Source organism: Macaca thibetana, unplaced genomic scaffold, assembly GCF_024542745.1.
Source record: "Macaca thibetana thibetana isolate TM-01 unplaced genomic scaffold, ASM2454274v1 unplaced_scaffolds282, whole genome shotgun sequence".
NCBI classification, from domain to species: Eukaryota; Metazoa; Chordata; class Mammalia; order Primates; family Cercopithecidae; genus Macaca; species Macaca thibetana.
In genome coordinates this window covers 1-12,086 of record NW_026089071.1, presented here as the reverse complement: position 1 = coordinate 12,086, position 12,086 = coordinate 1, and the positions used below count along the sequence as shown (strand labels likewise).

Here is a 12,086-nt window from a genome sequence, read left to right as displayed (position 1 = left end):
CTCTACAAAAAAACATAGCCAGGTGTGGTGGCATACACCTGTAGTCTCAGCTACCTGGGAGGCTGAGGTGGAAGGACTGCTTGAGCCCAGGAGTTTGAGACCAGCTAAGTCAACACAGAGAGACCTTGTCTCTAAAAAAAAAAAAAAAAAAAAAAAAAAAAAAAAAAATTGGAGAGAGGGAGGACAAGAGGGAGGGAAGGAACAAGCGGAGAGAGTGAGTTCAGCTGAGCCCAATGATTTTTGTGTGTTAAGCTCTGAAAATACTTTCGGGAGAACACAGTGATATCATTTACAAGTTCTCTGGGAAAACCGGGAAATTCAGTACTAGAGTGGAAAGCCAGGTCGGCACTAAAACATCTACTGAAAATTAGGTCTCATGTTGACAGAGGAGAAGACGACACAGGTCGACTGCTTTAAAGATCACTGGCATTTTAACCTGATCTAAACCTGATTTTAGAACCTGATCTAAAATCCAATTTTTCGGCCAGGAGCGGCAGCTCACGCCTGTAATCACAGCACTTTGGGAGGCTGAGGCAGGTCAATCACCTGAGATCAGGAGTTCGAGACCAGCCTGGCCAACATGGAGGAACCCCATCTCTACTAAAAATACAAAAATTAGCTGGGCGTGGTGGCGGACGCCTGTAATCTCAGCTACTCGGAAGCCTAAGGCAGGAGAATTGTTTGAATCCAGGAGGTGGAAGTTGCAGTGAGCGGAGATTGCACCATTGCACTCCAGCCTGGGCGACAAGAACAAAACTCTGTCTCAATAAATAAAATATATAAATTAAAAATAAAATGAAATCCAATTTTTCCTCTACTCCTCTTAAAAACATGCTTTCTGGACTGGGGGCGGTGGCTAACGCCTATAATCCCAGCACTTTGGGTGGCCAAGGTAGGCAGATCACGAGGTCAGGAGTTCGAGACCAGCCTGGCCAACATGGTGAAACCCATCTCTACTAAAAATACAAAAAAATCAGCTGGGCGTGGTGGCGGGCGCCTGTAAATCCCAGCTACTTGTAAGGCCAAGGCAAGGAGAGTCGCTTGAACCTCTCCATCCCGGGCAAAAGTTCAAGACTCCGTCTCAAAAAACAAACAAACAAAAACACACAAAACCAACACACACACACATGAAACGATGCTTTCTGCGTCACATCGGAATGTCACACACTGGAGGAGAGCTGCATGTGGTTTTCTGTGCTAATTGATACACAACGACATAAATATCACACTAAGTCAAAATATACATCAGCAATGATCAGAAATGCTCTCACGCACCACCATCGCACTCCACCCGCCCCCTCTGTGTCCCTGGATGTGAGTAAGTGTGTGCAGCGATGGTCCCCATCATACCTCAGGCTCCATGTGCCTTGGAAAAAGGGAGGTGGTAAGGTATTTGTATAAAATTCTCATGTCATCTTGTTCTAATCCACTCCTGGAACATCAGAAAAGCACTGGGTTAAACGTTTTGGAATTGTCTTCCGTCTTTCCACTGCTGTGATAAAGTTCATTTAAAAAAAATTTTTTTTTCTCAAGTCATTTTTAGTGACACAGAATAAATTCTAACTTTTTAAAGTCTAAAGCTACATAAAACTCAAAACAATCTATTTTTCTACCTGAGATCAAAATGAGTTTCCTTTTTCCTAAACATAATTCTTAGCACTGAGGTAAATCTGAATTTATGTGGTATACTTTGTCAAACTTTTCCAAAAAAATTTAAGCCCTGGATAAAGCTCATTTTTTATTTAAAAAAACAAAAAAAACAAAAAAAACTTTGAGACAATGTCTTGCTCTGTCACCCAGGCCGGGTGCAGTCGTGCGATCAAGGCTCACTGAGTCAGCCTCGGCCTCCAGGGCTTAAGCTGTCCTCCCATTTCAGCCTCCGGACTAGCTGGGACTACAGGCGTGCACCACCATGCCCAACTAATTTTTCTACTTTATGTAGAGATGGGGGTCTTGCTATGTCACCAGGCTGGTTTCAAACTCCTGGACTCAAGCAGTGCTCCTGCCTCAGCCTCCTAAAGTGCTGGGATTACGTATGTGAGCCACTGTGCCTGGCCTCATCTTTTTTCAGTTTTCAAGAGATGAGTCTCGTCTGTCGCCCAGGCTGGATTACAGTGGTGCGCCCACAGCTCGCTGCAGCCTCCGATTCCTAGGCTCAAGCGAACCTCCCACCTCAGCGTCCTGAGTAGCTGCGACTACCGGTGCTTTTTTCTTTAACATTATATCAAGAGGCTCACCTCCTGACTGCGAAGTTCAGGAAGGCAAAGAGTTAAACTGGAGTCCAGGCACTGGAACTTCATCCTGACCTGCAAAAGGCTACTCCTACGTAGTCTTGTATTTTACAAGCCATTTGAGATAAAGAGTCACAAGGGATCGGACTGGTTGAATTCCATGTAGGATTATGCAGGAAACCTCCAAAGCCACAGTTTCATTTTAGCAGCAGATGTCTCTTAGCTTCCTGGGTTTTACGGTAACCCCACATTCTCTCCCCTAGTTCCCCGGGAAAATATGGGTGTGCTGTAGACAGGGAACGTGATCCTAGGTCTCAGAAATGTACATGGATTTTAATTCTCCGCATCTCGGTGTAGAAAAAGGAGGAGGAGAAAAACAAGCTTCAGGCAAACCGTCTAATCTGAAATGAGGCAGGAAAGAGCAGCACGTGGAGAAAGCAGAGAGAAACTAGCCGGCATCAGACTCTGGAATCAGTTTTTTAAAAGGAGAGAGACAGACAGACAGTGAGGCTGGATCTGGGGGTTTTCTATTCAAGATCACTGAAATATCCTGAAGGTGCCCAGGCGCGGTGGCTCACACCTGTAATCCCAGCAGGTTTTGGGAGGCCAAGGTGGGCAGATCACCTGAGGTCAGGAGTTCAACACCAGCCTGGCCAACATGGCGAAACACTGGCTCTACTAAAAATACAAAATTTTGCTAGGACTGATAGCACGCGCCTCTAATCCCAGCTACTTGGGAGACTGAGGCATGAGAATCGCTTGAACCTGGGAGGCGGAGGTTGAAGTGAGCTGAGATCACGCCACGGCACTAGAGCCCGGGCGACCGAGCAAGTGAGACTCTGTCCCAAAAAAAAAATCAAAACAATATACTAAATAAATACATAAGGGTAATATTTACTCTGCTTGTGACAAATTCTTTTATTTCCCCCTTTTTGGTGGAGACAGAGCCTCATATTGTCCAGGCTGAGACAACATAATGACAATATAATGTCCAGGCTGAGACAACAGAGCCTCATTATATATTGTCCAGGCTGGTCTCCAAGTAACTCCTGGCTCAAGCGATCCTTCTGCCTCCTCCTCCCCAGTAGCTGGGACCATAGGTATGTGCCACCGCACCTGGTTTAAAAGTCTTTCTTGGCATTTAAATACAACAGCTTCGGAATGAGCAATTCTGTCAAAACGTGCTGTTCTTTTCTTCGACAGGGTCTTGCTCTGTCACCCAGGCTGGAGTACAGTGGTGCTATCATAGCTCACTGCAACCTCAAACTTCCGGGCTCAAGTGATTCTCCGGCCTCAACCTCTGTAGTCTCTGCAGCTGGGACTGTTAAGTGCGCACCACAGTGCTCAGCTGATTTTTTTTTTTTTTTTGCATTTTTTGTAGAGATACATTCTATGTTGCCCAGGATGGTCTTGAACTCCTGGTCTCAGGTGATCCTCCTGCCTCAGCCTCCCAGAGTGCTGGGATGACAGGTGGAAGCAATCGCAACTGGAGTAACATGCTGTTTTTCTTGAAGGTTCTTTTTGTTGCTACTTCCTGGGACTGACCTCTCCCCCATGAGCACACTGGAGGTGACAACAGAACAGTTCTGTGCAGCCACCAGAGCTGTGCCCTGCTCTACCCCTCGGATGCTATTCCAAGACGATGCCAGCAGGATCCCTGGAGCTGGGCGCCAGATTGTCCTGTGACTCCAGGCTTCCAAGGGCCAATGCTGCTGGTCACTCTGGCTCCAGCGTCTCCCAGAATGAGCTCCTGGAGGACCCTCTGCTCTTTCGTTCTTCCTCACTCTCAGGAGGTTGCACCCACGGCAAGGCTTGTGTCCGTCCCAGAGATCAGAATCTCAGCTGCTCTTCTCTTTTCGGTGGAGACAAGGCCATGGGCCACTGCTGCTGGATTCCGGCTTCTCACACTACATCTCCCTATCACCGTGGATGCATGTCACTTGCAAGCACCTCCTGTCATTTTCATCTGGGGAGGAGCCACTCCCTCTGCAGACCTGATGCTACAGGAGCACAACTATCCTCCCATCTCCTACATTCCACGGCAGTATTTCACTTACTAACATCGTGTGCATATCACAGAAAGCAACTACAGCAGAGTCAGTACAGTGGAAGGTTGCCTCATATACAATTTGTCAAATTAAAAAATAGGTGGAGGCTAGGCACGGTGGCTCACGCCTGTAATCCCAGCACTTTGGGAGGCTGAGGCAGGCGGATCACTTGAGGTCAGGAGTTCGAGACCAGCCTGGCCAACATGGTGAAACTCCATCTCTACAAAAAAATGAGCTGGGTGTTGTGGTACGCACCTGTAATCCCAGCTGCTCAGGAGGCTGAGGCAGAATTGCTTGAACCCAGGAGGCAGGGGTTGCAGCAAGCCAAGATCGATCATGCCATTGCACTCCAGCCTGGGCAACAGAAAGCGACTCCACCGCAAAAAAAACAACAAAAAAAAAAGTAGATGGGTTTTCACCAGAAATTTGTGTTGTCTTCCTAGGAGATAACAAAGTTCATGTGGAAACCCACCAAGTTGTTTATTAACTGGATTCAAATTTTTTTACAGTAACTTGTTTCTCTTCTTAAAATGGAGCCACAAGATTTTGGCAGGGAAGGTAAATTTCAGGGGAACTAGTTTTGCCTTTTCTATTAGCTGAACTCACGTTATAGTAGTAAAATATGGCCACACCCCTGATTAAGAAACTGGGCTGGCCGGGCGCAGTAGCTCAAGCCTGTAATCCCAGCACTTTGGGAGGCCGAGACGGGCGGATCACGAGGTCAGGAGATCGAGACCATCCTGGCTAACACGGTGAAACCCCGTCTCTACTAAAATACGAAAAAACTAGCCGGGCGAGGTAGCGGGCGCCTGTGGTCCCAGCTACTCAGGAGGCTGAGGCAGGAGAATGGCGTAAACCTGGGAGGCGGAGCTTGCAGTGAGCTGAGATCTGGCCACCGCACTCTAGCCTGGGCGAGAGAGCGAGACTCCGTCTCAAAAAAAAAAAAAAAAAAAAAAAGAACCTGGGCTAGGCCAGGTGCGGTGGCTCACACCTGTAATCACAGCACTTTGGGTGGCCAATCCAGGCAAATCACCTGAGGTCAGGAGTTTAAAACCAGCCTGGCCAACATGGGGAAACCCTGTCTCCACTAAAAATACAAAACAGCTGGGCATGGTGGCACGTGCCTGTAATCCCAGCTACTCAAGAGGCTGAGGCAGGAGAATCGCTTGAACCCAGGAGGTGGAGGTTGCAGTGAGCCAAGCAAGATTGTGCCATTGTACTCCGGCCTGGGCAAGAGAGTGAGACTCTGTCTCAAAAAAAAAAAAAAAAAAAAAAAAGAAAGTGGGCTATAGTCAATGGGAACATAAAACCTGAGGGTCCTGGAACAGCTGCGGGAGGCCCGGCCACTCCCTGCTATGCCTCCACGGCTTCTGTCCACCTACTCTAGGCCAAAAGTGCGCGGCCTCGGTTGCCATCCAGCTCTCAGGGGTCACGTATGCTGGGTAGTCTTGTGACCACCTTGTTCCTACTGCAGGACACAAACAGTTTGACGATAGCAGGTAATTTCCTGGTTTGTATAACACTTTGGATTTCTTGGATTAAAAAAAAGAACTCTAGCTTCTTTAAAAGAAAGCAGGTGCAATGGCTCATGCCTGTAATCCCAGCACTTTGGGAGGCTGAGGCGGGTGGATCACTGAGGCCAGAAGCTTGAGACCAGCCTGACCAACACAATAAACTCCGTCTCTAAGAAAAGAAAAACCTATAAAAATTCCGCTTCTCACATTCGTCATTTTGGAAAAAACTCCAAAAGAAAAATAGGATTCCTAAACCTTACTTGATAGGAACATTTTTTTTTTGGAGACTGAGTCTCTCTCTGTTGCCAGGCTGGAGTGCAGTGGTGCCATCTTAGCTCACTGCAACCTCTGCCTCCCGGGTTCAAGCGATTCTCCTGCCTCAGCCTCCCGAGTAGCTGGGATTACAGGCATGAGCCACCACACCCGGCTAATTTTTGTATTTTGAGTAGAGACGGGGTTTCCCCATGTTGGCCAGGCTAGTCTCAAACTCCTGACCTCAAGTGATCTGCCCGACTCGGCCTCCCAAAGTGCTAAGATTACAGGCGTGAGCTACTGCGCCCAGCCTTTCATCTTTCATGCAACCAGTTTTAAACTCCTCTGCTTGGAAATTTTAACCCAAATCACCCTAGTTCTGCTTTAAATAATCACTGCTTTATTTTGACAATATCTATGAAGATGCTTCCTACCCGGCCTCCCCCTACAAGTTCCTGTTTGACAACCTGCCATCAATCCAGTCACTGCTGTTTTCATTATCTCAATTTCTTCTTTTAATACCACGCCTTGGGGTGTACCTACCAGATGAGCTGATCGTTATAGAGAAACGCAGTGTATTTGACTATATTCAGGCTTTCCTCCACTCTATTAATAAAGGACTGGATTTTCAAATAAGTCATTTTATCCAACGGGAAGAAGCTGATTCCACCAAAAATGTCAAGTAGGTCACATGACTGCAAATGTAGCGTTTGCAAATACTGTGGAAAAAAAGTAAGGCATAAAATTTACTAATAGTACACTGAATATAATGCTCCTTGATAACTGAAAATAATCTTATGTCAGACTCTTATTTATGGTACAATTACACACTAGCAAACAGCACAACAACGAGGCCATGGCGAAAACATGGGTAACCGAGTGTGAACTCAGTACCAATTCCAAGATACAAAGTTCAAACATATCTAGTTAATGTTTATTCAGTATTGTGTTTTACCTCTTTTTAAAGTTAAATTTTTTTTTTTTTTGAGATGGAGTCTCACTCTGTCACCCAGGCTGGAGTGCAGTGGCGCAATCTCAGTTCACTGCAAGCTCCGCCTCCCAGGTTCACACCATTCTCCTGCCTCAGCCTCCCGAGTAGCTGCGACTACAGGCACCTGCTACCACGCCCGGCTAATTTTTTGTATTTTTTAGTAGAGACAGTGTTTCACCATGTTGGCCAGGATGGTCTCGATCTCCTGACCTCGTGATCCATCCGCCTCAGCCTCCCAAAGTGCTGGGATTACAGGCCTGAGCCACCGCGCCCGGCCCAAAATTTTTTTGGTTTTTTTTGGTATAGATAGGGTCTTGCTATGTTGCCCAGGCTGGTCTTGAACTTCCAGCCTCTGTGATTCTCATGTCTAGGTGTCCCAAAGCGCTAGGAATACAGGCATGAGCCACTGTGCCCAGCTAGCACTTTAAAGTATTTAATTCTTGGCTGGGCGCAGTGGCTCATGCCTGTAATTCCAGCACTTCGGGAGGTCAAAGCAGGCAGATCACTTGAGGTCAGGAGTTTGAGAACAGCCTGGCCAACATGGCAAAACCCCGTCTCTACTAAAAATACAAAATTAGCCGGGCGTGGTAGCCTGTAATCCCAACTACTTGGGAGGCTGAGAGACAGGTAAATCACTTGAACTTGGGAGATGAAGGTTGCAGTGAGCCAAGATCACACACTGCACTCCAGCCTGGGTGACAAGAGTGAGACTGTCTCAAAAAAAAAAAAAAAAAAGTAATTCCTTATAGTAGTGCCCTTCAAATTAGATTAGCCTAATGAGGGATCTATCCATTAATACTACAGACAGTGCCATCTTTCTTTCCCCCGGAGATGGAGTCCTGCTCTGTCGCCCAGGATGGAGTGCAGTGGTGCAATCTCGGCTCTCTGCAACCTCTGCCTCCTGGGTTCAAGCGATTCTCCTGCCTCAGCCTCCAGAACAGCTAGGATTACAGGCATGCGCCACTACGCCCAGCTAGTTTTTTTGTATTTTTAGTAGAGGCGAGGTTTCACCTTGTTGGCCAGACTGGTCTATGAACTCATGACCTCATGATCTGCCTGCCTCGGCCTCCCAAAGTGCTGGGATTACAGGTGTGAGCCACCACGCCCAGCCGAGAGTGCCATCTTATACTAAAATCAGGTCTAAATGATATGTAGTCAGGACAACAGTTGTATCCATATGTCGATGGGTAAGAGAAATGAGGACAAGAACAGAAACCAGGAGATAATATGCGAGTGGATAATTGTGGTCATTAAAATGACAAAACAAAGAAAAGTAATTCAGAGAAACAAAAAAATTCAAAAATAGCTATGAAAACTGTTTTAGAGAGAAAAGTTGAACTCAACAATAGACACAGAAGGTATTTTCAGAAGAAAATAGATTGAGAATTGTTTCTTCAACGGAAACCGGGCTGGGCGAGTTGGCTCATGCCTTTAACCCCAGCACTTTGGGAGGCCGAGGAGGGAAGATCGCTTGACACCAGCCTGGGCAAAACAGCCAGGACAAGACCCTGTCTCTTTGTTTCCTTTTAAAAAAAAGATAAACTGAGCTTGACAAGGTCGGGTGAAATATGCACAATTCCATTACAATGGAAGAACAGCACTTGGGACAAATGTCCCTAATGGCTCATCTGACAAAGTCCCACAGCCAGTAACTCTTCCTGCATCGACACAGCTTATGCCTGTTCAGTGAACAGAGCCCATCCTTAACAATGTGCAACTCCAATAATCACGTTTTCCTTATCAACTGATCCATCACACAAAAGACGGCTGTTGAGTAAGCCCAGGACAGACGCAGGTAAAACACAAGGAGGCCAAACGATGACTCCAGGACTCTTTAAGAGCCCTGGGCGAACGCAGGAAGCTCTGCCTTACAGCTGGAGGGAGGGTCCAGAGCGCACGCCTCACGCGTTTCCTTGCTGCTCCAGTTTTACGACGGTCCGTCTCAGGCTCTTTGCCACTTTCAAGTTCTGGGTTTTTTGTACATAAGAAACAAACTTGTCTGTCCATATTTCTCTAAAAATCTGCTGAATGCTCACTAAAGTTATAAACGAAATTCAAAGTACTTACCCGATGGAAGAATTTCTCTAATCTTTCTTTCAGAAGCTCGATGCCTCCATCTTCCATGGCTTTCAGAAATGTTCCATTAAAAAGCTAATGAGGTAAAAGACCACAGGAAAAAAACAATCAATTTCCTACGCTCACTTTTTCAGCAGAACTAGAAGAAGTTCTTTTTTTCCTTTAGATTATTATTATTATTATTTTTTGAGACAGAGTCTCACTCTGTCACCCAGGCTGGAGTGCAGTGGCATGATCTCGGCTCACCGCAAGCTCCGTCTCCTGGGTTCACACCATTCTCCCTCCTCAGCCTCCTGAGTAGCTGGGACTACAGACGCCTGCCACCATGCCCGGCTAATTTTGTTTTTGCAGTTTTAGTAGAGATGGGGTTTCACCGTGTTAGCCAGGATGGTCTCGATCTTCTGACCTCATGATCCCCCCATCTCGGCCTCCCAAAGTGCTGGGATTACAGGCGTGAGCCACCGCGTCCGGCCTTTCCTTTAGATGATTAATTCAGCTCATTAAATCTCCCAGTTCTTTTCAATAGAGAAAATATTTAAATGAGAAAAGTTGAGTTAAAAATGTAAGTTACAAAAAATACTGTTAAGTGATGCTGTCTTTTTTTTTTTTTTTTTTTTTTTTGAGACGGAGTCTCACGCTGTTGCCCAGGCTGGAGTGCAGTGGCGCGATCTCGGCTCACTGCAAGCTCCGCCTCCTGGGTTCACGCCATTCTTCTGCCTCAGCCTCCTGAGTAGCTGGGACTACAGGCGCCCGCCACCGCGCCCGGCTAATTTTTTGTATTTTTAGTAGAGATGGGGTTTCACTGTGGTCTCGATTTCCTGACCTTGTGATCCGCCCACCTCGGCCTCCCAAAGTGCTGGGATTACAGGCTTGAGCCACCGCGCCCGGCCAGTGCTGTCTTATTTATGAAACCACCTAAATTGCTCTAGGCATCTTTCAAAAATTTCAACTTACCCTGAAGTTTCAATTTACATAAGTAATATCACCCAAATTTTTATTTTTTATTTTTCAGTTTTCTTTCAATGAATGGAATCACCATTTTTATCCTTTTTTTTTTTTTTTGAGATGGAATCTCGTTCTGTCACTCAGGCTGGAGTGTGGTGGCGCAATCACAGTTCACTGCAGCCTCGACCTCCCAGGCTCAAGCGATCCTCCCACCTCAGCCTCCCAAGTAGCTGGGACTACAGGCATGCACCATGACACCTGACTAACTTGTACAAAAATTTTTTGTAGAGATGGGGTCTTGCTATATTGCCCAGACTGGTCCTGAACTCCTGGGCTCAAGCAATCCTCCTGCCTCAGCCTCCCAGAATGCTGAAATTACAGGTGTGATACACTATGCCCTGCCTCACTGAAATGTTTAAATCATGAAATTATCTGCATTCTGTACGTTCCTTGAGGACAGAGGGACACTTTTTCATCAGTGGGGGACACATTCCCACTATGAGGCTGAGAGAGAGAAGGGAGTTCAATACTCGCTGAATAAATGTGGGCATAAACCTCACTACCTGTTTCCAAGGCCTCATTATTTTCTTCTCTAAGATAAATACACAGTCACTTTGCAGTCATTGAAAGATTTCTCTTTAAACAACCCTGGAGCCTATAAATAGGGGTAACTGGTTGGACTCTCAGAAACGAATGCCAGGCTTACCTTGTACATGCTGTAGCACTGCTGTAGCACTGAACTATAAACCTTGTCCTGCAAACACAAAAACAGCACAGATCTCAATTCAAGGGAACACAATGTCTACTGGATAGATGGCAAAGCTACACTGACTCTTGACGTAACGGTATAATGTTTATGAACTTGGTCCCACAATAGTTGTGTGCTGAAAAAAAGTGTTTACTTTTTTTTTTTTTTTTTTTGAGATGGAGGCTCACTCTGTTGTCTAGGCTGGAGCACAGTGGTATAATCTTGGCTCACTGTAACCTTTGCTTCCCTGGTTCAAGCGATTCTCCTGCCTCAGCCTCCTGAGTAGCCGGGATGACAGGTGTGCGCCACTATTCCTGGCCAATTTTTATAGTTTTAGTAAAGACAGGGTTCCGCCATGTTGGCCAGGCTGGTCTTGAACCCCTGACCTCAAGTGATCTACCCGCCTTGGCCTCCCAAAGTACTAGGATTATAGGTGTGAGCCACTGTTCCCAGCCAGAAGTGTTTAAATTCTAATTTGTGACTCAGTAAGCCTTACTTTAGGAGGGCTTTCAATGTAGATGAAGAGTAGAAGGTATTAGTGAGATAGGGTGCATATACATTTTAAAAAGACCGTGCTCATGTAAACGATAAACATAAACCTTTGCTATATACCCCGAGAAACTTCCGCAAAAGCCACCGAGTTTAAATCCGACCAATTGAGGGATTCAACATACTCAGTAATACATCTAAAATAAATAAATAAATAATGACACATTACCAACAACTCCTCCTCTTGATATTCAATAACTGGTTTCCCATCTTTACTCTGTTTTTCAATTATAGGATTCCGAACAACCTGCAAAGTTTGATAAACTGAAATTATACAATGAATTCATTATACCATGGTTTTTATTTTGCCTTAATTTAAAAACTTTGAACATGCTATAGCACCAGAAACACAACTTCTTAAAACAGCCCCAAGAACAAATAAAGCAAATAGGAAGAACTTGACTTTAAAATTCCAACTAATTTTATTTTAATGTTACTTGGATGCAACAGCCAGAGAACTTTCCCAAACTCTGAATAGTAAAGATCACCCATAACTTCACCGTACAATTTCAGAAAGATACACCGTGTATGTAAATACCATGACCATCCAGAAATGTTCTTCTGGTTCATTGAAGAACTGTCTATTCTTCTGGGTATGTAAAGATTTTGCAGGTTTTGATGGGCTAAAGGTCCTACAAAGGTTAAAAAAATACGTTTGGGACAATTCTCCAGCAGAAGTTTTAAGAATTCACTGAACTCTAAAAGACACACTTAAAGGTATTACCTTGTGAA

General features: G+C 45.5%; 1 protein-coding gene across 1 annotated transcript; it reads right to left on the bottom strand.

Annotated features, from left to right (window-relative positions):
• Window positions 1–144: 144 nt before the first annotated feature.
• On the bottom strand, window positions 145–12,042 carry LOC126947426 (vacuolar fusion protein CCZ1 homolog B-like). Its single transcript, XM_050778079.1, has 6 exons — window positions 11,893–12,042; window positions 11,524–11,601; window positions 10,764–10,811; window positions 9,104–9,187; window positions 6,589–6,764; window positions 145–1,432 (listed from the first exon to the last, which is right to left on the bottom strand). Exons 1-6 carry the CDS (start codon window positions 11,899–11,901, stop codon window positions 1,345–1,347), a joined length of 483 nt encoding a protein of 160 aa, XP_050634036.1. The 5' UTR covers window positions 11,902–12,042; the 3' UTR covers window positions 145–1,344.
• Between the last annotated feature and the right edge of the window lie 44 nt (window positions 12,043–12,086).